This window comes from Mus musculus, chromosome 5 (assembly GCF_000001635.26).
Source record: "Mus musculus strain C57BL/6J chromosome 5, GRCm38.p6 C57BL/6J".
NCBI classification, from domain to species: Eukaryota; Metazoa; Chordata; class Mammalia; order Rodentia; family Muridae; genus Mus; species Mus musculus.
Window position 1 is genome coordinate 36,572,215 of NC_000071.6, and position 27,397 is coordinate 36,599,611.

Below are 27,397 nucleotides of genomic sequence, written 5' to 3' on the forward strand. Positions count from 1 at the left end.
TGAGGCAAGACGCTTGTGAATTTGAAACCAGCCTGTGTGATGTCCCATGTCAAAAAGAATTTAATAAATAAATAAATAAAAGATGTCCTCTGCACTCAAGCTCTAACTGAGGCCCAGAGCAAATGCTTGAACATTCTCATGACATGAAGTAGCAGGACAATAACCCACACAGAGATCATCTAGAGAAAACTGTCAGCTTCATCATCAGCTCCAGTCACATCTCTGGCATCCAAGCCAGCAATGGAGGTAAAAGGTAAAACATTTGTGCCAGGTGGGAAAGATATTTTCTTGTGGAAATAGGCTACATTCTGGATCTTATGTGCCCACATGTTGGAGGCTTGGTCCCAAGGCTGCCATGCAACTAGAGGCGGAGCCTTTAGGAGGATGGATGAAGTTAGATTATCTTGTTTCCTGGGTGCCATGAGCCAATCAGGATTCTTCTGTCACCTGCTCCTATCATGACATTCTGTACTTCCCTGGGTCAAAGGAACAAAGCCAAAATACCATGGACTGAAGAATTCTCTGAAACAATGAGCTGAAATAAGCTTTTCATTCTTACAAGTAACAGCAAAAGTGAATTATTCACTTACAAATATGCCATCTACAGTAAGACTGCCCAAGCATACCCCAACTGGCCGCACCTTTTCACAGCACTACCAGGCTCACTCAAGCCCAAGACAGGGCATGCTTTTCCTTCACAACAGAAGCCAAGCACTCAGAATAGTCCAAGATCAGACTTAGCTAGAGAGGGAGGATTTGGGGTCAGAGGAAAGGCCATACCTACTTTTAAATGGCTTAGAACAGGTTCCTTAAATCCAGGACAGGAGGTTAGTTCAGAGAAGATATGTTAATAATAGAAAAGCAAAAGCCAGGGCTTGAGAGAAGAATCTAAAGCACTGGCCACACACACACCTCAAAGGTCAAAGAGGCAGGCACAAGTCAGGAGAAAATTCCAGTCTGAAGAGCATGGCCCTTAGCACACTGTCACCCTCGCCTTTTAAAATGTCAAAACTAGAGACCGGACAGTACACCCTAACCTGACCACAGAGTAGAATCTGAGGACCAGAACGCCAGACTCCAGCCACTTCCGGACTGTAACCCCAGCTCCACTCCAGACGGCCTTGGGGAAATGAACTAAGTACCAAGGAAAGCAATGAATGGGCACCTGGCCCTGGAGGAGCAGCTGCTTTCATCAAACAAGAAGTTGCTGAAGACTCCAAGGCACAGCAGACATGGAAGTTCACTTGCTAAGATGTCAGCCTAGCTTCTACAAGAAGCCTCCTGCAGCCCTCAGGAAGCCAATCTCCTAAGTGCAGCACAAGCAAACCGATTAAAAGCAGAAAGGGGGGAGGGAGGGAAGTAAGTAATCTCCTCCTCCCAGAAACTGAAGGAGCCAGGCAGACAGTGCAGCAAAGAGCAAAAATGGAAACAGGAGGGAGTGAATGGAAAGGCAGAATTCAGAAATAGCCGGAGCCACAGAAAACTATGAGCCCGCAAGTAAGGTTCATTTAACTCCAGAGGTGTTCTGAATAATAACTTATTTTTCTTACAAGTTAGAACCACAGTGTGCCACAATGCAAGAAAAACACAGGCAAATTTAGTTTGTTACAGAAACAAAATTATATAAGAGCTGAAAAAGTTTTTAAACCTAGACAAAAACTCAATGTATTCTCAGGGAGCTGAGCATCCCTCAGAAGGTGTTAGCATATTTTAATTTGCATGGCTCACCCTGATGTCCGCCAGGAGTCCAGCAGCCATGTGTCCCTCAAGGACATCACACACTATCTGTGTTCCCTGCTGTGGGAAAACTTAACCAATTGTTAAGCTAAGAAACAATCGCAAAAAGAAACAAGTAGATTCAAATACACACAAATTGGAAGTTGCAGTCTTTTTTAATTAAAGCAAAAATAAAAGAAGAAACATTTTATTACATAGTTAAGAGCTAATCTTTGACAAAGGCAAAGGTTACTTTATATCAAAACACCATCGGACTCCAGCAGATGAAACTGGCACAAGGCCTCAGGCGGAAGAGGAAATCTTTACAGGCCCAGCTGAAATTCTGGCTCTGCCACTCACCAAGAGGTGCTTAACCTTTCTGAGCTTCAACTTCCTGCCTCCCCAGCAGTGAGTATTAACAATACTATACTACAGGCTGGTCTGAAGACAAAAGCCACAAGGAGGTGTGGTGAAGCTAGACACCAGACCTCACAGGTGCTCCACAGCCACTTTTCCTTGTTTTCTAGCTGCGTCTGGGAGAGTCTGCAGAGATGCAGTTCAAGTGTCATCAAGAGATTCTGCTCTCAGAGTGCACAGCAGTCACTGCCTGGACAAACACAAGGCACCTAGCTAGTGCCTGCCGTCGGTGGGGGTGAGAAACGGTCTTACTCAGACAACGGCACCTCATTCACAGATTTGATTTCTAGGACCTTCTTTCAAACCTAACCAAGAAGTGGGAAAGAAAGCAGGGCTGTGAGCCCAGAGCCATGCTGTACCCTGTCTCTGGGGCCTCTTTCAGGGAAAAGCCAGATGAACTCTGAGGCTTCTGGTGACTCATTAAGTCTCAGGAACAGAGTGTCTGTCTTTGAGGAAATGAACCTAAAAGGGAAAGAGTGCTCCGGCCAGCTTGCAGCATATCTGTGCTGGCTACTCTTATGTCAACTTGACAAACTAGAGATATCTGAAAGGAGGGACCCTTAATTGAGAAAAATGCCTCCATAGGATCTAACTGTGGGGCATTTTCTTAATTAGTGATTGACAAGGGAGAGCTCAGCCCATTGTGGGCGGTTCAATCCCAGATCTGGTGGTCCTGGGTTCTAAAAGAAAAGAAACTGAGTAAGCCAACGGGAGCAGGACAGAAACAAAACCCCTGCATCAGCTCCTGCTTCCAGGTTCCTGCCTTGTTTGAGTTCCTGTCCTGACTTTCTTTGATGATGAAGGACAATAAGGAAGTGTAAGCCAATTAAACCCTTTCCTCCCCAACGTGGTTTTTGGTCATGGTGTTTTGTGCAGCAATATTAATCCTAACTAAAATTATACTCTAGAACCAACTTCTACAAAGGACCAAGGGCACCTGGTCCTTGAGCCCTTCCACCTGGTTCTACCAATGCCATAAAACCAGAGGCCACTCTCCAGGCCTCCTGCCTTCTGCCAGTGCCCCAGTAAGGAGAAGTTGCACAAAGCGCATGCTTCCGAGACAAGGCTGTAGGGTGATCTTTGGAAGTTGGCCTAAAGAAGGTGGCCTGCCTCCAAGTCACATGCTTTCTAAGCACAGACTGAGCCCTAATTCCCCACACTAAGCAGATACAAAGGCCCTCCCATCACCTCTACCTTCCCCCACCTTTCAACACGCAGCCCACCTGGGGCCACTGTAGGAAGCAAAGAGCTCCAGCCCAGCAAGGTCATCAGGGGCTTTGGGTTCTAGCAATCTATGGCATGGAAAGCTCCAACTAGCCACCTCCTTCCTCCTCTGCACAGTGCCCGTCCCTGGCTCTTCTGCCACACCCCACCGAAAATGATGAGATTTTACAAACAGTTCTGTTTCTTGCCACTAGAACCTAAACTTCAGGCAAGAACAGTTCTACACATTTCTGGACTTCAGCATCTACCATAGATTAAGGATTTTTAAAAGTATGTGCTGAGTTAGTTGCTAACAGCCAAGTCCTCAAGTGGGCAGGTTTCCCAGACTGTTCCCATGAGCATAACTGAAATCTGGATTATATTCTAAGAACAAGGCAGCCCTAGCAGAAGCAATACAAGTAGGAAAATCCCACTGAGTCCTGGTAACACGTGCACATACCAGACACTGCAACTGGGCAGTCCACTCAGTACAACAGGTTACATGTAGACCAATGATGGGAACCACTATCCACAATGATAGTCATTTTCTGGCATCTACATCAGAGCAACACAATGTGCCTATAGCAGGCACTCTAACCTGAGCAGACCAAGGCTCTAACTGAGTCCATTTGGGGAGGAAGGAGCACACTGCCAGGGGAAGGACAAAATGCAGGGTACATGGTGATCAGTCACCACTTTCCAGACCAGAGACAAACACACAAGATATGAAGCAGGCATATGAGGAAAGCTGTTTTTAACACATAGCAAGACCATGTGAGTTTCATGTGTTCTGCAGGAAGCAAAGAGGAAACTGTCTGAGGTTCTGGAATAGCCTAAATTCACCCCATAGAGCAGTTTTTTGTGGAAGACACGTAACAAAGAAAAGAGAACCAGTTTCTACTAGTGATGTGGACAGGGCCATGTGAGACAGTCTGATCCAGCCGAAACCACTTGATTTTCTCCTCCCTAAAATCCAGGAGTTGAGACATAGCCAGAATTTTCACACACCACACACACACACAAGCACACACACCAATTCTGAAACAAAAACCAAATGGTTAGTTTTGTCCTTAGGAAGGGAAATCCCCTCCCTGGTGGCTGTAAAAGAACAAACTGCCCCTAGCACCACTCCTGGGGGCTGCCCCAACCCCAAAGGCTATGGGCCCAAGCAGCCCTTCTTGACCCAGCTCCTCCCTGGATGTTCCTGGAGAAAGGGGATTCCTGGTACCGCTACCAAAGGAATACTGCTGTTCTCTCTGACCATCAAAGGGTAGGACAGTACACTCACCTTAGCTGCGTTGTCTTCCTTCAGTCCAGTTCTACCTGATTTCCAGGTCCCTATTCTAAGGGCAGAACACTCAAAGCTTGTTGCTCCTCAGCCATGCCTGAGGGCACAAACAGCAGGGTCAGTATCAGGAAAGAGGATCACCTGTAACAGCTCTACCTGCATAGCTACCAGTTAATACACACCAGGGTGTTCTGACCTGAACAGGCCCCACACAAGTCTTCTGTATCTAATGCCCACAACATTCTTGAGAAAGCCTCTTGGGGTACTCCATGGTTAACAGTGAGGGTTCTAATGAGGCCTTCTGCTTCTTCGCAGAAGCAGTGGTTCCACCAGGCTGCATCTCAGCCCAGAACACAGGGTGTTCAGGACAAACTTTAGCTCAGGACCGGTGAGGAATGAGGTCTAACACCAGAGTCCCACAGAGACATTTCACTTGTGTGAATTCTGCATTGCAGAGAGCACCACAGGAACTAACCAGGGGGAGAGTCTCTCTTAAGTCCTCTTTAAGATTCTTTAAGTCGGAAGGTCAAAGGGACCAGGATAGTCCTAGGTCTCGAGTGCTTGGGCATGACACCATTTTACCTTCACACTCATCTGCTTAGCCGAGTGCCAGCAATCTCAGCTCCAGACTAAGAACCAGGGCTAAGACAGCAGCCATGCTGGGCTAACCTGGATCTGATTCGAGTAGGAGGCAGCCCCCTGGTCACTCTTTGTACTGCCACTGTGCAAAATGGAAGTCGATTATAAAAGTTTTTTTCTTTTTACATAGGTTATTTTTCAGGCAAAAACAGTCCTAAAACCATTTCCTAAGCATATATATTCCTCTGGAGGGTGAATGGCAACGTACCTGAAGTTCTGGGTGAACCATTTCATCCATATATTTCAGCATTGCAGACTTCAAACTGTTGAGAATCCCCAAGGCTCCCTCAAAGCCCTAAAGAAAGGCACTTAACTTACACTGGCCAAAGGTGCTATAATTAAAAGACCAACATGAGACCCTTAAAATTAAGGACAGAATATATGGAGTGTTCTTCCTTAGCCACATTTAATGACTAAACAGACACCTGTGAAGTTGTGATGGACTAGGAAGATATGCAGACCACTTCACAAAGGCAACATAATTAAAACTCTTTAATTCTTTGTTTGAGAGAAAGAGTCTCTTTCACTCAGTAAGTAGCTCTAGCTGGCCTGGAGCTCACTAATTGACAAAGCTGGCCTCAAACTCAGAGATCTGCTTGCCTCTGCTTCCAGAGCACTGGGAGTAAGGCATGCTTAATTCCTAACAGAAGAGACCACTCTGAGCTCTCACCATGTGCTACATGTGAAGGGCCATACAACCTAGTCACAAGTATGCTAAGTACACTGTAGACACTGAAATGTAAAGAGAGCAACCTGTTCCAAGTTGCTGAAGGGAAGGTATAGATTCATGCCAGGTATGACATCAGAGCCCCACACAAGGCCTGCTGGAATACTCAAAAATACACATCCTCAACTTTGTGATAATTGGTAAGCCAAACACTTAACAATTTTTACTATTTTATATGGTAGTGCTAATAGAAATGAACTTTAAACATTATTGTACCCATATGAGTATTTTGCCTCCATATATGTCTGTGCACCAGAGTTCCTGGTGCCTACTAAGGTCAGAAAAGAGCAATGGATCCCCTAGAACTGAAGTTACACAGGCGAACTGCCATGTGGATGTTAGGAATTGAACCCAGGCCCTCTGGAAGAGCAGCAAGTGCTTATAAATGCTGAGCCATCTCTCTAGGCCCCAAAACTTTTTAAAGTGGGGCCAGTGAGACAGCTCAGTGGGTAAAGGCACTTCTTGTGCATGCCTGGCAACCTAAATTCCATCCCTGGAATGCTCAGAAAGGTACAAAGAGAACTGACTCCAAAAGCTGTCCTCCAACTCTACATATGCAGTATATGCACACTCGACCACACACACATACACACACACCACATAAACACAACAATAGTAAAAATGTATAAACGTTTTTAAGGCCATAGTAATGGCTCAGTTGGTAAAGGTGCTTGCTGCCAAGCCTAATAACCTGAGTTCGATCCTAAGGACCACAAGTAAAAGGAGAATGCTGATTAGAAATTGTCCCCTGACACACACACACAAATAAATAATAAATGTAATTTTATAAGATAGTTTTAAAATAAGTAGGATGGGAGGAGCTATAGACTCTGGAACAGACTACCTGGATTCAAATTCCAGCTCCTCCACTTGCCAACTATGTAACCTCAGTTTACTTTAACTTCATGTGCTTCTGTTCCACTGCAAAATGAAGTCAAGAGGAACCTTAACCTTATCAGGCAGTTAGCAAGATTAGGGGAACAAAGTCACACGATGCTTTCAGAACCATGCCTGGCCTAAGCTAAGCCTTAGAAGATCTTGGCGGCATCTTGGCACAAGATGGACAGCCAGCTCAGGCCCACTATTTATCACCTTTGCATTGCAAAGCCCCAACACAGTCACCCTGTGTACACAGGGCTTCTTCCTGCTACTAGCATCTCTCCTCATGCATGCTCTGTGGCACTGATTGAACTCTGGGCCTCAATTTTCCCAAGGAAAAATGAAATTACCCACATTGACCTACTCCTGAGAGTCTTCTAGCTCAATGGCCAAAAAGTTTCAACACTCCTGGCCTAAGACATTTACTTACATCTAGTCCTAAAGCAAACATCAGGAGACAATACATACACAACTTCCTAAACTCTTTTCATATATAAATGCCTATTCTGGCAAATCCTCTCCAAGGTCCCACATCATGTGGCAAAGATGCTCAGTGCTGAGGATGGGAACACAAAGTTAAGGATCTCTGACCTATCAGGAGTCAGACTCTAAGACAAGGCTCCCTGAAGCCATGTCCTCCTCACTATTAGAGAGGCTTACACAAGGTCTGGTAGAGGAGGGAGAGAAGAAACTCTCTCTGCATAACAGGAGTCAGAGCTAACTGAAGGTGCTAAAGAGACACAGAGCCCCAGGAGCCAAGTGAGATGCTGAATGTAAGAGGATGGGCTGAGGGCAGAGGACAAAAACAAAAAGAAAGCAAGCCTAACTCATGCAAGAAAGGTGCTAAACACACACAGACACACACACGCACACGCGCGCGTGCGCGCGTGTGCCATGGCCAGCTGGGGCCACCGAGGACATCAGGGTAAGCAGAGCCTTGTCTTGTGACACCAGCCTCAGTCTGCATCCCACCTCTGTCTCCCTCACCTCATCTCCCACAGTCACACCTCCTTCTCTTAACCGTTCCAGAAGAGTGCACCCAATAAACCCAGGAGCAGCAGGTATTCGCCAGGTTCTCATTACAGCTGGGTCTCATCAGGATCACGGAGCTCAGATGTCAATGGGTCAAACCCACACAACAGAGCAAGCAGAGCATGTGTGAGGAGAGATGCTAGCAGCAGGAAGAAGCCCTGTGTGCACAGAGTAACTGCCTGGGCTTTGTAACACAAAGGTGTTAAGAGCTGGAAGACGGGGAGGCAGCACCAAACTTGAGTCTTAGTTTGGCACTGGCACGTAAGTGTGCCAAGACTGATACAAAATTTAGCTAAGTCCTTTTAGCAGATCTGCCAACAGCCACAGGCAACCCAGCCTCCCAAAGTCTGCCCCCAAACACCAGGACTCCCTCCTCAGTCAGAGGACATGAAATACTCATAGAATAGCCAGAACCTCCAGAAATGACAAACTGCAATAGTGCACACAGACTCCTACAGAGCAAATCTTATAATTCCTCCTGGAAGATAAAGATCCTATCTATGTTACTTTCAGAGAGAGGCAGTTTCAAGTTTCACTAGGCCTGGTCAGATGGTATCTCTGACATTCTCAGCCTCACTGGGGCTCCATCAGGAGTCTGTGCTGGTTAGCACCCTCTGGAAATCTAGCCAAGCCCCAGAAGGGGTGACAAGATCCTGAGTAGGGCTTGGGGCAGAGGTCAGGTTGTTCCTCTAGCCTACCAATATGCCCAGTACTGTGAGGGTCTCTAGAGATAAAACGGGTCCTACAGCCAGAGAGTAGAAGATCTGAGGAGGACATAACCCAGGAAATGAGTCTGAGTAGAGCGGGGTCTACAGTCCCTTCCTGAAGGACCTTCTGCAGTCCAGGACCAGGATAAGGAGGCCCAAGGTCAGAGAGGACCCAGTGGGTCAGGAGATTTAAGAGGTTTGGCAGTCTGAGAAGAACTGGGCATGGGGAGGAAGAAGATTTGAACACACCACAAAGGGTTGAGGAGGAAGGACTGAAGGGGACAGAGGTCTGAACAGGTCAGAGATCTGAGGAAGATACAGGCTCAGATCCTCAGAGCAAACTCGGTTGGTAGCCCACAGCCCCGTGAAAGTTGGACGAGCCAATCGTAGCCTCCGGTCTGAGAAAACTTTAGCAAGATTTGGGAAAAAACGTCTTAGGGGGATGGAGATCCGAGACACATCAGGGGTCTGAGGACCATATCTGAAGAGGCCAGGGGTCTGAGGAGCACCAGGATCTGAACAGGAGAGGGGTTTGAGAAGGACAGAGATCTGAATACCTCAGGGTCTGAAAAGGAGTAAAGGCAGAGATGTGAACAGGACAGGGGTCTGAGGACGCTGGCTCAGGGCGCACAGAGCAGACACCTCTACAGCTCGCAGCACCACATCTGAGGAGAAAACTTTTCACCAAGTTCTGGAAAAGGCGCACGTCGCGACAAGCGCTGGCCGAGGGCAGTCGCACGTCAGCCGGACCCCAGCCCTCCCAGCCGCCCTCTCAGACCTCCCTGCCTGGCCGACGCAGCAGCAGGTGGCAGCGGTCAGCCATCCGCAACCTCTCAGCTTGACCCTGCAGAGCCCCCTCAGTACCCGAGCTACCGCAGCTCCAACGCCATCTCCCCGGCCCGTGGCCCGCAGCCCAGGCCCCGTGGGGCCCGCAACTCGCTGGGCTAAGAGCGTAGACTCCGCAGATGCCCAGCCTCAGCAGGTGCTTGCCGGCCGCCCGCGGCTAAAAGCAGCCAGCGCCAGACCCCACCCCCGCCACGCCCACGCCACGCAGCCACGCCCCCACAAGGCTGCTTCTCTTCCCTTCCGCTGAGCCTCTTTAGCCCAACACCCAACGCAAATCGCTCGCTCCCAGGGCCTCAGGCGTACCGCCACGCCCCGCACTCCAGAGCCACGCCCCCGAGAGCTCACTAGCCACACCCCACGCTCGTCCCTAGTCACACTCCGGGGGACAGGAGCGTTACCACGCCCCGCGCTCCCTATCGCCGCCCTCACGCTCCCTAGCCACGCCCCCGCTAAGCTTCCACTGCTCTTCCGCCAGGGCTCTCGCCCCCCGCCGCAGCTCCGTAGAGCTTAGGAGCCTGCTATTTACTACCGCTGCTCCTCCGGCCTGCCAAGTATCCGTCCTGGGTTTCGGGAGTTGTGTCCCTGGCCCTTTTCTGTCCTCAGGCCCAGGAAGGGCTGCAAGGAAAGTTCCGAGAGAGTCACAGTGTCCATACCGGCACCGCAGACGCCTGGCGGAGGCCCCTTACCTGGTCGGCTCCGCCCGCGGCCATCTTGGAAGTGGGAAGTGGGAGGGAGGGGGAAAGCAGCGCATGGGGCTGATCCAGGCGTGGGGAGCCGAGCGGCGGAGCGCATCGATGGGACGCCCCTGTCCAGCAGCTGGGGGAGTCTTAACAGCCCACGGGAGTATTTAGGGGTACACGTGAGCGCAGGTTACAGATCATTGACCTTGGAATGCCCTCCCGGTATAGCCTTAGCCTGTCACCTGTCAAACGGGCTTTTCTGATCACTGTTTCATTGCGCTTAGTGCCTAGCGCTGTAGTTCGCCAACTTTTGTCTTCACTTTAATATTTCAGTATACAACGCCCAGCAGGCTCAGGAGGTGACAAGACAGGGTTCATCATCAGTGTGTTTTGAAAGTTGTGTGATGGTCTCGCTTAGGAACTAGAAGAGGCCTCACTAGACAGCATCTTTCTCTAGCCTGAGATACAGAGATCCACCTATGTATTAAAGGTGTGTGCCACCACACCTGGCTTTATGCACATTTTACCTTTTTAAGTAGCAAAAATTACAGAGACACAATCTATGAAAAAGTATAATTCAGGAGGTAGAAGTCAGCTAGAGCTGAGCAGAGTTAAGCCAGATGTCTATGGAGGATGTCTTCTATCAGGCCAGGTCATTGTGCTGCATTTCCCTTCCTGAACTCACCTGCACTCGTTTCCTAAGCCTCAAAAAGCAGAGACATGAGTGTTTGTTGGATCCATACAAAGGGTACTTGGGATGATTTGGGTTTATTCTAGGAGTTGTCAGACCCCGAAAATTTACAAACACAAACAAGCCCCTTTAAAACCTGACTGCATTTCAGCCAGGAACCATCACATGAGGCTGGAACCATCACAGTCCTACAGGAAGAGGAATTTCCCTGCCCTGGCAGGTACCTGGAAGCAAGCAGGAGGAAATCCATTTGTCTTGGTTACAGTTCTGTTTGTGCTAGCCTCAAAGTTGCAACCTAGAAAACAATGAGTTTGAACTCCTGATCCTCCCGAGTCTACCTCCCCAGTTCTGGGATTATAGGAATGTACCACCACTTTTGTTTCAATTGTACATTCATTTCAAAACATTAGGTGATGGTTCAACCTCTGTACAACTCTCTCAAATATTTTAAAATATTTTCACAAATCTGAACACAGTCCAGAGGAAGGGCTTACAAGACCAAGGCTATATCAAAAGCTATGAAATGCACACCGTCCCCAGGGATGAAAGAAGACAGAGAGAGGTTGGGGGATAGCTCAGTGGCCTGACTTCAGTTCCAAGGAGGGTAGGGAGGAGAGAAGAAACAGACCAAGAGTCGAGCCATATCTGAGTGTCTTGGGTCTGCACATGTGTTGTAACTTTTAAACTTCCACATGGCATGTGCTGTTTCACAAGGAAACAATGTCGGGTCCCACCCAGCCACCTGAGGCCATGAGGTTCTCAGTCCATCACACCAGAGCCTTCAGCTAAATAAGCCCAGCCCTGTGCCTGTTCAATGCACAGGAAGAAGGTCTACCTGAGAGCCTGACAGCATTGACTTTCATCGTGAGACCCATCCAAGTAGGGTGTCTGCTGGGCTGGGGGACTCCAGACTCTAGCCATTCTAGGAGCCTACAAACTACTTGATAGACACTGGCTTCAACTTCCCTTTCTGGATCATGACTGTAATTACTCTAAGCACCAACTTACAATGGCAGGAGGGTAGAGGCTTAAATGGACTGGGCAGTCTTTTGTTGGCTTGCAGAGAGCTGAGAGACTTGCAGGGCATCCCTCAGGATTTGCTACATAATAGAAATTTCAAAGGTGCTTAAGTTCCTGGCAGTTTGAACTGAAAACAATGCCAGGTTCCATCACACCCATTGGTGCCCTCACAGCTGGATTTAAACACTGACTGGGAAGCAGGAACTGGCTTCAGTCTCATTTCAAACTTCAGCACAATGGATTCGTTCGTATTGGATACGCACAGGAGTCCTCACGACTCCTCACCTTCCAGCCATAATGCTTGAGTATCAGTTTAAAAACCTGCCCTCAAAGGGCAAGAGATGGCTCAGCAGTTAGAAGCACTGTCCTTTTGACCAGAGATCCTGAGTTCAATTCCCAGCAACCACATGGTGGCTCACAACCGTCTACAAGGGGATCTGATGCCCTCTTCTGGCCTGTGGATGTATATGCAGTAGAGCACTCATCCATTAAAGAAATAAAGACTTTTTTTTTAATATTAGAAAAAACAAACAAACACCGAACCTTGAGATGACAAGGGACCATTGTCCTGTCTCTGGAATCAACAACTCTCTGTGGTGGGCAGGTTTGCAGCTGGCACCCTCTGACCCTGCCTCACCCTCAGTAGCCTGGTGCCAGAGCCCTGGTTTCTCTCTGGGAACTCCTCCTTACCCTGCATCCCTCTGATGTAACCTATGTCTTACCTTTTGCCATCAGTCCCCAGAAGCGGTCTAGATAAAGCCTCATTGTAACTTGCGTCTGAAACAAAAACAAAGTGAACTGCACTAAGGGGTGTGGTCACTTTCCGCAGCCACTTACCCCCTCAGAACCTAACAACCCCCTCAGGACCTAACACTTAACCCCCTCAGGACCTAACACTTAACCCCTTCAGAACCTAACACTTACCCCCTTAGAACCTAACACTTACCCCCTCAGAACCTTACACTTCTAGCTCCCAGATACAGAGAAAACACCCCTCTTCAAGTTGACAGCTCTCCCAGCAGAACCCTGGGGGAACTATTCCACCTCTTCCCCTTCAGGCTTTGCTGGAGGGTTCCAGAAGGACTGCCCTGGTGCTGGTGTGTGGCTTCTTTGATGGCTGCAAACCTCTCACTTGTGGACAGAAATACCAGCTTCGCAGAGACTCTGACTGACTAACTCCTCAGATTCTGTCCCTGTCCCCATCCCCATCTCTGAAGCACACAGCCCCTCCCTTCCCCACATTATTTCAAGATTGAACAAGGTCAAAATAGTTGAAGCAATGGTCATACAAGAAGAGAAATTGTCCAACTTTGTCAGTTTCCCCCATTCTTGAAGCCCTCCTAGAACTGTCTGAGCCACCCCTAACAATACAACATGAACAAAGGAGCCTTGTAGGACGAAGGAGACCTTGCCAGGGATGACTTCCGTGTGCTCTGCTGAGCATCTCTTTAGAGAAGCAGGAATGCTTCAAGATGTCCAGTATCCATAGAAACCATCTCTGTGCACCTGCTATAAACCCAGGACACACCACTCACAACAACTGCTTTCATGGAGGCTCCTGGGACAGACAGACACAGTGCTCTGCAATTTGTAGCCATGACTTCTTATAAGGAAAATAGTTATCTAACCTATTAGTCCTCATTAGGACCTGAGGGCAGCCCTCGGAGTTATTGGGAAGCAAGTGGGTCAAGAGAGAAGGATGAAGAATCCTCAGTCAGGTGAAGGGTAGCAGGCACAAAATAGCTGTTTTAGGAATCCCTAACCTCCCTTCCAGAGACAGAGGGATCTCATCTCCTGAACACAATCATAGTCCCCAATCTCTGTGAATGCCACCAACACATGAGCTACGTGAGTCACACCCACACCTGGCTTTACCAGGAGTCATCCTGGGAGTGGCCAGCACCTCACCTCTGTGACAAGAGGTTGACCTCCACAACCTGCTAAGCTCACTCAGTGCCTCTCACCTTACAGAGGAGGACAGGAGGTGAAGCCACTCACCCGTGGTGTCGCAGATCTAGCTCACTCTCCCCAGGTCAGGTCCTGCCCAGCCCAAACCTGCCTCCCATGCCACTGGCTCTTGGCATAGCATGGTTACAGTAACAGTAGGTTCACATGCCACCCCGGGGCTTTGCTGTCTCTGTCCATCGTCTCCAGCCAGAAGGCCCTCAGAGCCCTTCCCAAACCCAGTCTTTTCCCTCCCCATCCTGTTGGAGTGTTACCTCCTACTCCATGGAGACCACAGTTCCCATTTTTAGGACACAATGCTTGGAATTTGGATTTCTCGGTTGGTTCTTAAAATTGTATAAGAAAAACAAAAACAAAGACAAAAAAAGACAGGAATTGCTAGTGCACTAGTGGTTAGCAACCTGAGGCAGGTAGAGAGTGCCAACAGAACAGCGTTTGGTAGCCAGAGTAGCCACTGCAATCAACACCCCTCTCTACACTAGGACTCTTACACCAGGGCCTATCAACTAGAATTTTCCTTTTTGTTTTTTTCCAGGGTGTGTGTGTGTTTAGTCCTGACTGTCCTAGAATTCACTGTGTAACCAAGCTAGCCTGGACTCAGGGATCTGTCTGCCTCCTGAGTGTTGGGATTTAAAAGTATGCACCACCATTACCAGCTTTTTCCTCATTTTTTAAAATCAGTATGGTTACCAGCTTCCTGGCCTAAAACAGATCAGAAACATCGAGATTCAGAGATCCAACCCCATCAAAGAACACAAAGGGGAATTTATTTATGTCTTAGAATCCCTTCAGTTTGAAGACATGGGTTTTTTTTTTTGTTTTTTTTGTTTTTTGTTTTTTGTTTTTTTTTTTCCGAGACAGGGTTTTTCTGTGTAGCCCTGGCTGTCCTGGAACTCACTCTGTAGACCAGGCTGTCCTCGAAATCAGAAATCTGCCTGCCTCTGCCTCCCAAGTGCTGGGACTAAAGGCATGCACCACTACTACTAAAGTCATGTGCCATCACTATTAAAGGCATGTACCACCACTTGATGGCATGTTTAAAGGAGAAATACCAAATATCACCTGCAAACCCAGTTTCTCTGGTAACAAGACATCACCATGGTATCATTTACAAAAAAGATAAACTGTGTACATGCCCCATGATACAGGAAGATTTACTAAATGAAATGAAATACACAGCCATCAAGGAAATCTTTAGGGTTGTAGCTGATGAGGGGGGCACAGTCTCAAATGATCTGTCACATGACAGTAGGGTCAGCATGGCTGATAACAGTTCGTTTTTTAAAAAGTGTTTGTTTTTAAATGACAGGGTCTCATGGAACTCAGCCTGGCCTCAAAGTTGCTACCTAGACAAAGATGGCTGTGAACTCCTGACCTGCCTGTGATGGGATTACAGGACTATATCACCACTCCTGTTTAATTGTGTATTTCATTTCTTTCTCTTTTTTTCTTAAGATTTATTTTATGTATGAATGCTCTATCTGCATGTATACCTGCATGTCAGAAGAGGGCATCAGATCCCAGTATAGATGGTTATGAGCCACCATGTGGTACCAGGAGCCTGCCTGGCCTGGAATGGGCTTGAAGTGAGACACAGCATCAGACTTTCCTTTAAAGACTGATGGTCTCTGGCCTTCTAGTTCTCTAACTATACTGAACGCTTGCTGATGACTTCTAAAAGATTGTGAAAACTTCCTTGCTAGGCTGGAGAGACAGCTCAGCAGTTAATAGCACTGACTGCTCTTCCGAAGGTCCTGAGTTCAAATCCCAACAACATGGTGGCTCACAACCATCTGTAATGAAATCTGATGCTCTCTTCTGGGGTGTATGAAGACAGCCACAGTATACTTAGATATAATAAATAAACACATCTTTAAAAAGAAAACTTCCTTGCATATCCTATTATTAAACAAATGCTGGTTTCTTTTCTCTTTAACTCTGTGCTTTACTGAACATTATAACTCTCTGTGCTTTGTTTAACTCTTTATGCTCAAATAAGCTCTAGGGAAACTTAACTCGTTCTTACTGTTCTGTGCTCAGAACTTAACTCGTTCTTACTGTTTTGTGCTTCATTGAGCACTAAAGTCTTAACTCTTTATTAACTCTTTGTTACTTGTGCTTTAATAAGTGCTAATATCTGGAGGCTAGCACATGCTGTTTAGCAGCAGGGAATTAAGGAAAAGGATTTATTATCAGTGCTCTTTTCTCTGATGAGTCAGCCAGAAGCCTCTCAGGCTAAGCTGGTTAACTCTTTGTGAACCAGAGAGGAAGGAAAGGAAGAGCATTAAGATGCTTTATACAGTCAAATATGCACAGACACACATATACATTCAAATATCCATTTATCCACACTTTGTCTGGGCCCGACTGTCTGTCACAATTAACTCCACAAGTAGTCATGCATGCTTACATATACTCACATATACCTACACACAAACAGACAGACAAACAGACATGTACATTTGGATGGCTGAATGACTGAATGGGGCAAAGCTCCCCAAGCCAAACCATTCAACCAACAACTTTATTTCTTTTCTCTAATCTTTTATACCTTTTTAGACAAAAAGTTCTAGAAAATTATCTCAGAGATAAACTGTTATATAAAATGGGAGTTACAGAAGGATGTTGATACTAAGTTCAAAGCAGTGTTTCATTATAATATACTCATTAAAAGTTCAAAGCAGGGCTGGCGAGATGGCTCAGTGGTTAAGAGTGCCGACTGCTCTTCCAAAGGTCCAGAGTTCAAATCCCAGCAACCACATGGTGGCTCACAACCATCCTTGATGAGATCTGACACCCTCTTCTGGTGTGTCTGAAGACAGCTACAGTGTACTTACATATAATAAATAAATAAATCTTAAAAAAAAAAGTTCAAAGCAACAGTTTCTTATGGCCTTGGCTTATCAAGGGCACACCTGTGGCTTTATCCTTAGACCTAAATGTTTTTCCTTGAACACAAAATTGTCCCGAGTCTATTTCTTTTCTTAGTGTGATTATGAAAGCTCATTGTATTTTTTTTTAAAGATTTATTTATTTATTTATTTAGTATATGTAAGTACACTGTAGCTGTCTTCAGACACTCCAGAGGAGGGCGTCAGATCTCGTTGCAGATGGTTGTGAGCCACCATATGGTTGCTGGGATTTGAACTTCGGACCTTCGGAAGAGCAGTCGGGTGCTCTTACCCATTGAGCCATCTCACCAGCCCCTGTATTTCTTATTATGCAGTCTTTATTTACTATTCTGAGGAGTGGGCACATTCTATTCTTGATTCTAACTTTATTACATCTTTCTAGCAACTAAGACCATCTCTAAAAAACTTTCTTCCTAAGATTATTTGAATCAAGTCAGGAATTCTATAGAATCATTATCTACTTGTCTATATAGCAACACTATAAGAATGTACATCTTCATAGGTCTGCATAAATTTGCTCAAATGGGTGGGTCAATACCTAGTGAGTGTTCTATATTTAATAATAACAGATAATCATGTTAATAGCAGGAATCTTTCCTAAACTGAAATTCTTCTCACCCTTGCCTAGAGAAGCAAATCTGTAATCGATTTTAATCCATGGCAGAACCATCTCAGGAATAGCACCTGCTAGTTTTTAGCCTCTTCTAAATGGCTCTTGGCAATGTGGTTGCTGGGAATTGAACTCAGGATCTCTGGAAGAGGGGACAGTGCTCTTAGCCACCGAGTCATATCTCCAGGTCCCTAAATTGTATATTTTTAAACAGCTAATTTAGAGGACTTAGTCATCAATACAAAGGAATGATAAGTGTTTGAGGTGATGGTTCAACCCCTGAAGAAGTCTGTCAAATGTGTGTCAATATGCTTTGACACCTCCAATGTCCATGTGTAACAATATAATAGGGACAAAGAGGACTGGCCAGACCTTTGCACAAATCTTAATACAGACCAAGATTGACTATACTCAAAGGCTATGAAATGCACACTGTCCCCAGGGATGAAAGAAGACAGAGAGAGGTTGGGGGGTAGCTCAGTGGCCTGACTTCAGTTCCAAGGAGGGTAGGGAGGAGAGAAGAAACAGACCAAGAGTCACGCCATATTGAGTGTCTTGGGTCTGCACATGTGTTGTAACTTTTAAACTTCCACATGGCATGTGCTGTTTCACAAGGAAACAATGTTGGGTTCCACCCAGCCACCTGAGGCCATGAGGCTGAGGTTCTCAGTCCATCACACCAGAGCCTTCAGCTAAATAAGCCCAGCCCTGTGCTTGTTCAACGCACAGGAAAAAGGTCTACCTGAGAACCTGACAACATTGACTTCCATCATGAGAACCATCCAAGCAGGGTGCCTGCTGGGCTGGGGGACTTCAGACTCTAGCCAGTCCAGGAGCCCAGTGGTACCTACGGGCCACCTGAGAGCCCTGATCCAGGCAGGGCTGACTCACAACCCCAGGTCATTTATATCTTGTACGTCACAAGTCACTGGCAGAAAGACTAAGTCACAGCAGAAGGAACGGGTCCTCTTAAAGCGTTGCCTTATGGCCTGGGTAGGTCAGGATGGGGAGCAAGGGGTGCAGATAGCTTGTGGCTAAGCTTCACGCTCACCAGGAAGTGACCATGCTGAAAGCCTGTGGGCTTGAGAGACTCTAGCTAAGAATGGGGCTCTGTGTCACAGCACACCAAAGTGGAATTTTCCGAACAGCTTTGCTTTTAAAAGCATCACCCAGTTGCCTGCCACTGCCACCAGGGAGAGTAAAGCCCGATTTAGATGTGTGCAGGAAGCTGGTCTCATGTGGAGCACCATGGAGGTGAGGAGGTGGGAGGAGACAAAGGCCCAGCTCCTACCACCACCACCTGCTAGCCCACAGCCAGTTCCACCCCTAGGGCTTTGTTCACCAGGCTACATCCACACCCACACCCACACCCACACACCCACACACACACCCTCCAGGCTCTACTTCAGGAGGGACTCCTGGGCATACCCTTGTATCTGCTCTGCCTGCCACCTGCTTCCCAATCTCCCTCCTCCCGAGTCCTCTCTCCTTAAATGTTTTGCTCAGGTTGTTACCAGGTGCTGCGACCCTCATGAAATCAGCCCCAACTCTCTAACCACCTACTTGCCCTCCAGAAGGGTACCCTCACAAAGACCCTCTGCTGGCTCGCTCTGTGCAGCCTCCTTTCTCCTCATACTTGCTGAAGCACATGCAGGGAAATGAAGGTTCTCTGGGGAGCTTTCCTGCCCAACCAGGACCCTGGAATCAAGAGGCTTGCAGAGAGCTAGCAAACTGTGGTAGTGTCTGGGCAGTGTGTGGCTGAACATGAACAGGTACCTGTCACATCCTAGGCTGGAATCCCAGCTCTGGTATGTCCTGTGTAACGGTGGGGAAGTTATTCAGACTCTCTGAACCTCGGCTTTCTCTTTCAGAAAGGGTGCTCCTCCTGTCTCAGTTTGGGGGTATGTCTCAGTTCACTCAGAGGCGGTGGCCAGTGGCTGCTGCCATCCTTCGTGACCTCTCCTTGCCCCATCTACCCATTCCAACCTCTCTCCCCTCCTTCTCCAACCTCATTTTCAAGCCTCCCCTACAACACACTGCACATTATTTTACCTCCCAGTATCCCAGACTCGCAGCCATAGCTGGGTCCATCCAATGGGAATAGGGGCTAAAGTGCAAATATTCTTGGGGTTCTTCTCACCTTTTGTCTCCATAGATCTGCCCCTCATCTTTGGGTCAAAAACAGATCTCGGCTTCTTCAATCCACAGGTCTTAGCCCTTAGCCAGCTGAAGCCAACCGACCTTTCGGTCTGACTCCTGCACGGTTTTCCTCCCTCCCATCCGCCACTGTGCCTGGCACTGTGCTTAACACCAGAGACAGGAAAACAAGCAAGGCCTGAGCCCCTCTCCTCTCCGGTCTCTTAGAACCTGTAGGCAGCACTGGCCACCCTACCTGCAGGGTTACATGCTCACCTGCAGGACAAGAAACGGGGAGTAAACTCTGTGTTTTCAAACAGGAGCTCCCAATGTAACCCAGGCTGGACTTGAACTTGCCATCTTCCTGCTACAGCCTCCTGAATGCTGTTTATAAGCACGCGGTCACTGTGCCCTACTTTGGCCTTGTTTGAATGGAAAATGGAGATCCAGAGGACATGTCCTGGAAGGGTGAAGAACAGGATAGTAGCTGGTGTCTAGAAGGCCTTCTTTGTGCTTGTGCCCCAACAGTATCGGGGGCGGGGACGAGGCAGACCAAGGGGACAAAAAAGACTAAGGGGACAACCCATCTCCAAGAAGTTGCTGCTTTGATTCCAGCCAACCTATGGCCTCCAGAATGTTCCCAGGGCTTCCAGTGGCCTTCCCTATAAAGCCAGATAAGCAAAGTTCATTGTAGCCATAAAGCACCCACCCACACCAGCCTCAGCCAGTCCTGCTCCCCACAGTCTGGCCCATCTGCCCACCAGCGCTGCTCGGTGACATTCCCCTGGATTGGAGGGAGGGGCTTACACCTGGCAGAATCAGTTATTCCTATGGAGTCTGTGGCCCAATGTACCCTGTGCCCCTCCCCCAAGCTGGCACAATCAGAAATACCCACTAAATGACCACATCTGCCTCCTCTTTTAAACTCCAAAATGGGGGTGGGAGCAGGTAGTAGCAGTGCAGGCTTTTAATCCCAGCACTTGGGAGGCAGAGGCAGGTGGATCTCTCTGAGTTCCCGGCCAGCCTGGTCTACAAAGTGAGTTCCAGGACACCCAGGGCTACACAGAGAAACCCTGTCTCAACAAAACAAAACCAAACCTCCAAAATAGGGGGAGGCTATGTACCAAAAAGCCACATCTAGGGCACCAAGGGCAGCCCTGTGGCATTCTCTCAGGATGACCCTTTCCTATCCTCCTTAGCCTGTACTAACTGTCCCAGGCCCCACTCAGTTTTCTCTGTATTGTGTCTCCTTGCCTCCACCAGGAAGAGGAAAATAGAATAATGGAGGATTGTTTCCTTCAGCTATGAAGTCTCATTTCCAGACACCCCAAGCCCAGGGGCCCCAGCCCTCTTGAGAGCCAAACATCACCCAATAGGCAGAAGCTAACCTTACCCTAAGGGGGACCAGAGAAGGTAGACCTGACGCCAAGCACAACCTGGCCTGGGTGCTGGAGGGTAAGAGAAAGGTCACTCACCTGACCTCCTCGGAGTCCCGAAAACAAGAGAAGAGGTTGGCGGGACCCCAGGACTGGCACAGTCTGGATCCTCCTGGCTGGTACCTGAGTTACTGCTCAATGCCAGCCTCTGCTGTCACATGCACCCAGGAGGAGAGAAACACTTAAGACTCCCTCCCAAGACCCTCCCCCAGCCCTTGGCCCAGCTTCCTGAAAGACTCCTCATGAGCACATGTGCTGATTGGCTACAGCCAAGCTTCCCACAGCAGTGGTTATTGAAGGGGCCTGGCTTTCCTCTGAAGGGCCTGGCTTTCTTCCGCAGGGCCCAGAGACACCTGAAAGCCATCAGCATGGCTTTCCCCGTCTCCCACCCCCCACCCCCAGCAGCAGGTGTTAGCGCAGCTCTATTAAAAAGGCTGTTGACCCCCCCCTCCCCCCCCAAAAAAAAAAAAAAAAAAAAAGCCGGGCATGGTGGTGCACGCCTTTCTCGGGAGGCAGAGGCAGGCAGATTTCTGAGTTCGAGGCCAGCCTGGTCTACAGAGTGAGTTCCAGGACAGCCAGGGCTACACAGAGAAACCCTGTCTCAAAAACCAAAAAAAAAAAAAAAAAGGCTGTTGTAACACAAGAGGTCACCACCTTGTACATGTAGCCAGAGGGGCAGCTCCACGCTGAGTGCAGGGCCAACTTGTGGGACCTTCACAGATGGTTGGACCCTTCCTGTTAGGGAAGATGAGTGAGACAAGGGCCACCTTGTTCACAAGCTGGTTCTCTGCCTGGCTGACATAATGGCTCAGTGGGTAAAAGCGCTTGCTGCCAACCAGACGACCTGTGCCTTTAACCCACCCCATCTTCTGATCCTCACAAGGTTGGAAGACTCAGCATACTAATTTGGAGGGAAGAACACAGATGGGAAAATTATCAATAAAAATAAAATTGCTTTGTCAATACTCAAGAAATCAAGTCAGGAGGTTGTAAAGGAGGTGACCTTACCCATAATGCCTTGGAAGAAATATATCGCTCAGTTAGGCAGGCAAGCCTCAGTCCACAGAAATCACAGGGTAGAGTGATTGACAGTCACCTTGCAGGTAGGTGTGTCTGCCCCACAAAGGCCCATCTAGCCTGGGACAGCGCTTCCCCAGTTATGGATCCAGTGTTCGTGTTTCAACTGTATCTGCTCCTCACTTCTACTCTCCTAGATCCATCGTGGCCTCAATGTCTTTGAATCCCCCTTAGATTCCCCTGCTGTGCATGATGGTCCCATGGCAGTGACTGGCCAGCTCAGGCACACAGTGAGATTCTTTGTCAAGTCTATTACTTAAAGTGATACAGTCACAGCTACTGGGAACAGCAATGGAAGGACCTATGTATAGAGCTGAGGCGAAGGAGTAAGGTTGGATTTGCATATTTGCATAAGATGGTCCCATTCTCCGGTGCAGATACGAGCTTCCACCTGCTCAGAGCTGAAAAGGCAGCATCACTGGGCTCTCCTGGGACAGGGTGACCTATATGATGTACAGCATTGTTTAGTGTCTGCACAGAAAGGAGGGTACCTGCCCTGAGGAATGCTCTGGAATAGCATGGCAAGGAAGGGCTTCAAGGAAAGTTTTTCTTTCTTTTCTTTCTTTTGTTTTGGTTTTTTTGAGACAGGGTTTCTCTGTGTAGCCCTGGCTGTCTTGGAACTCACTCTATAGACCAGGCTGGCCTCGAACACAGAAATCCGCCTGCCTCTGCCTCCCAAGTGCTGCCACCATACCCGGCTAAGGGAAGCTTTTTATCTCTTGTCTCTCTGCCACTGCTCTGGCTGCAGGAGCTAGAGAGCTGGCTGGAACTCATTTTCAGCCCCTATCTGTGAAGAAACGGATGCATGTCCCTAGGGTATGCAGATAAATGCCAGGACTGAGATGCTAAACAGCAGGAGGAAGCACCCCATGCAAAGGCCCTAAATGGGTCTCAGCAGCTGGAGGCAGGGAACAGAAGAGAGCCCTGGGTTCCGTTCAGTGAGGCTCAGGAAACTCTGAGGGACATGGACACCAAATTACCCTCCCAGAAGTACAGCACCCTAACTTGGAAGTGAGTAGGTGTGGCAAATAGGCTCTGTCCTTGGGAGAGGCTCCCCTAGAGGCAGGCCTGTTGCAACAGCTTGAAGACTCGTGGAGGCTCAGTGGAAGGTGCTTTTGTAGTCTCTCTTCCCCCCAGAGCTGGTGGCAGTCAGTGAGGGCAGAAGCTACGAGTGAGACCTGGATGTAGCTCCTCCTGTTCCAGCTGAATGTTTCAGAACCCAGCTCTGCTGCTGGTCCAAACCTAGAGGCTCAGTTATAACACCTTAAGATGTATCTCAGGGCACATTACTCTGGAGATTATCAAATACACTTAGAGAGTGGAAAGCTCATGCCATGCCATGGTACAGAGCTCTGCTCACTTTTCGTGGTTACACATTTTCACTTTGCCTGAATCCTGGAGCACATCTCAAGAGTTACCAGTCCACAGTAAACATCTCCACTTCTTCCACACAATCCCAAAGTAGGACAGCTTTCCTGGCACTATCCCTACACTGCCAGCATACATACCTAAGGACACAGGATAGTTCTGTCTTCTAATACCCCAGTCATCTGGTTTTCCTCCCTCCTGCTCCTCCTCCTCTTCCTCCCTCCTTCTCATCTTCCTCCTCCTCCTCCCTCCTGCTCTTTCTCCTCTTCCTCCCTCTTTCTCCTCATCCTCCTCCCTCCTTCTCCTCATCTTCTTCTTCCTCCTCCCTCCTGCTCCTCCTCCTCTTCCTCCCTCCTTCTCCTCATCTTCTTCTTCCTCCTCCCTCCTGCTCCTCCTCCTCTTCCTCCCTCCTTCTCCTCATCTTCCTCTTCCTCCTGCTCCTCCTCCTCTTCCTCCCTCCTTCTCCTCATCTTCCTCTTCCTCCTCCCTCCTGCTCCTCCTCCTCTTCCTCCCTCCTTCTCCTCATCTTCCTCTTCCTCCCTCCTCCTCCTCAGACTCCTGTTCCTCCTTCCTGCTCCTCCTCCTTATCGTCCTTTTCCTCTTTTCTGCTCCACTTCATCATCATCCTCCTCAACTTTCTCTTCCTTCTTCCCCTCCTCTTCTTTTTTCCATCTTTTGTGGTACTGGAGAGTACGTCTGAACCCTGTTTTTTATTTTTATTTTTAAAGATTTTTTTAAAAATGTTTTTTATTATTATTAATCATGCATATGCGTGTGGTTTTGTGCATGTGAGTGCAGTTGCTCTCAGAAAGGCAGCAGTGTCAGATCCCCTGGAGCCGGAACTACAGATGGTTGTGAGTCACCATCTGATGTGGGAGTTGGGAAGTGAACTTGGGTCCTCCAAAGAGCAGCAAGTGCTCTTAACCAGTGAGCCATCTATCTCTCTGGCCCCACGACCTTTTATTTTAAGAGTTCCTTTGGCTAAGTTGCTTAAGCAGGTTTAAGCACAACATTCTCCTGGTATTCAGCTCTCCGTTGTCTGTCTCTCCTTCTCCTCTCTGTAAAGAGTCTGCATTAGCATGGCCAGAAGCAATTTAAGGAAAAGTTTGGCTTCAGGGTCTAGGAGTCCATAATGGCGGGGGTGGGCATGGGGTGGGGGGCATGGCAACAGACAGCTGGTGCAGAAAGCTGAGAGACTGCTTTTAACCACTGAGGAAGTGAACAGAGCAAACTGGAAGTATGGAGAGCCTATAAACCCTTAGAGCCAATCCCTCAGGAGCTGGGAAACCAGCTGGTGGGGGTGCAAAATGCCGAATGTCGGGCCCTGGCTTGCTCAGTGAACTAAGTGGCTAAGCCCTGTGGGCTCTGAATAAGGGGGATACATTCCCTTCACCCCCCCCACACACACACACAAAACCCCTCACATCCCCATGAATGAGAGGGATACAAAAGCACCCATGCTGCTCCTTCACGGGTCCTGGGGAAGTGGCTGGTGCACAGCAGTTGTTCTCAACCTGTGGGTCATGACCCCTTTGGGGTTGCAAATCAGATATTTACATTATGAATAATAACCATTGCAAAATTACACTTTTTTAAGGACTTTTTTATGTATATATGTAAGTACACTGTAGCTTTTTTCAGACACACCAGAAGAGGGCATCTGCTCTACAGATGGCTGTGAGCCACCATGTGGTTGCTGGGAATTGAACTCAGGACCTCCAGAAGAGTAGTCAGTGCTCTTAACCGCTGAGCCATCTCTCCAGCCCCCTTCCCCCCCCCCCCCCCGCCCAAATTACACTTATGGACTAGCAATGAAATAATTTTATGGTTGGGAGTCCCCACAACAGGAAGAACTGTGTTAAAGGGCACAACTTTAGGGTGGTTTAGGTCCCTGATTAGAAGACTCCCAGGGCATTTTCTTCCTCCTCCGCCTGAGCTCAGATCCCTACTCAACCTTGGAGGCCTGTGAGGGCATGTAAAAGCATTTCTGGAGCAGGCCGCTCCAACCCTCTTCCTGTCCCCCATCCCTCCCTCCACTGAAGCCAAGCAAATCCAGGACTCAAAGTCTGGATGCTGAGAAATTCCAAGCCTCGGGGAACCACAGTGATGAGGCAGCAGAGTGCTGCCAGTAGGTAAACGCTCTTGGGGTAAGGGGAGGGATGTCCCTGAGATCAGCTCCAGAGGGCGCCCACTGCACCATTCCCATCTAATTGGTCCTGCCCTTCCCAGCAGTTGGCACTCTACTCACTGCCCTGCTGCAGGAACCCTTGGGGAGAGTGCATGTGACCAGACCTTTCACATCAGGCAGCCTTGGGCCTAAGTGCACAAGGGGCTGATGGTTATCATTGGTCTGCAGCTTGCTGTGGGATGATCTAGTGATGGTTTGGCATCAGTGACCACAGGAAACCCAACCTGAATACTTCCATAGATAAGTCACCAGACCCAGCTCTTCACTCCACAAAGCTTCCCCTCTACCGGTCTTTCAGCCTAAGATTGTGGCAAGATTCAGGTTCTTTCAGTACCATTTCCTCAGCAGAGGAAGGATGGTCTTTTGTCCTTGAAGCCAGCTGGCACTCCCCTTCCTGAATATTCTCAGCAAACAGGCGTCCTGGGCTACTGCCCTTGCGTCCCCAGCCTGAGGTCTCTTGGAGGACAAACCTGTGTCCAAGGCATAAAGTCCCCGAAGCCCTTGAGAGGGAGTCCTACACCCTGGCACCAATGGTGGAATTCTTTCCAGCTTGGAATTCTGTTGCGAGGCATAGCCCTGTGCTTGAGACTCTTCGCAGCCTCCGAGCTTGCTGGAGGCACTGGTGGGTGTGAGGTGGATCTGCTTTGTGCACTGGTTATAGTAGGGCACTGGTGGGAACAGGGGGTGTAGGGCAGGAACACGACTTCTCCTAAGATGTATAGGAAGGGCTAGGAATGCTTCAGAGCAGCCAAGGTGAGGTGAAACTTTTGCTGCAAGGCAGGGAGGGAGGAACAGCTAGTAGGGCTGAGGGTCTTTCCACCATGCCACACCAGGTGGCAACAAAGGGGACGAATGGACAGTGCACCCCTATGATATGGCCTCCTGGTCTTTGGCGTCTCCTGAGGACCAATATCCTTGGCAGCTTTGGTGCTTATCAACTAACCTTCAAGATACCGTAGATGGGGACACCATCTCCATCTGTGACAGGGCCTGTAGGGATATAAGGCCTTCCCACCCTTTGGTCTCCAAGTGATACCTGAAATATGGTTCAGGTACCAGGCTGTGCCATTTATTCTCCAGGGTGGCGTGGTGCTCTGAGCTCCTTGGCCAGGCTCTCCTTGCATACCTGGCTCCTGTTGTCCTTGACCCCTGCCTTGGAGCACAGCCACTACTACTCGAAAGTCAGGGACAACCAGAGGAGCCACTGAGTATGGCCTGTTAGGGCCTTGAGCTGACCAGATTCTTGCTACAGGGCCTGACCAAACCCCTCACACTGCATGAACTGGGATGAGGCAGTTGTAGCATGTCAAAGCCACTGGGACTGCAGAGGGCAGGTGCAAGATCTTGAACAAGCACCTGGTAGCCATACCATCTCTCACTCCTCCTGGCCATGTGGAATGTTTATACCTAGAACCCTGAGCCCCAGAACCAGCTGGTGCCATCAGTGTCACTGGAGCAGTCAGCTCCAGTGACTGCCAGCCTGACCATGTGAGGTGACTGACTATTCTGAAAATACTCAAGAGCCTACAGTGCAAGGCAGTGCTGGGCCAGCAGGGCTTCCTGGTCTTGGTGCTTTCAACAAGTAAGCACTCAATGAGCAGCTTTCAAGGTCTGGGCCATGCTCTCTGTTCCTAGGCTCCTGGGGGGAAAGCAGGTTGCAGGGAACTATAGTTGGTCACTTACCACATGTCTAGAACCCACCATAGGATGCTCAGTGTCAGAGCACTGGTGGCTACAGAAGTGGCCGGCTGCTTAGACAAGAGGTGGAGGTCTTTCTGAATGCTGGGATGGTCATATTCCCAAGGACAGGTACAGGTGAAGGCTGGCTAACTGCTACTTAGCACTGTCCCTGCTCTTGCA

At 48.6% G+C, this 27,397-nt stretch overlaps 1 protein-coding gene across 6 annotated transcripts in view; it reads right to left on the minus strand.

Annotated features, from left to right (window-relative positions):
- Tbc1d14 (TBC1 domain family, member 14) overlaps window positions 1-14,057 on the minus strand; it is a 95,668-nt gene extending 81,611 nt beyond the window's left edge. Inside the window, exons 1-2 of one of the 6 annotated variants that reach the window (NM_001113362.1) lie at window positions 13,844-14,012; window positions 12,568-12,622 (exon numbers count right to left, since the gene is read on the minus strand). In NM_001113362.1, coding sequence (NP_001106833.1) covers window positions 12,568-12,610 — 43 coding nt within the window. In that variant the 5' untranslated portion in view covers window positions 12,611-12,622; window positions 13,844-14,012. Of the gene's footprint in view, window positions 1-4,624; window positions 4,745-9,472; window positions 9,644-10,140; window positions 10,210-12,567; window positions 12,623-13,809 lie in introns of those variants that run through there. The other 5 variants (XM_006503640.3, XR_376793.2, NM_133910.3 and 2 more) reach the window with 5 other exon arrangements.
- Window positions 14,058-27,397: the final 13,340 nt, after the last annotated feature.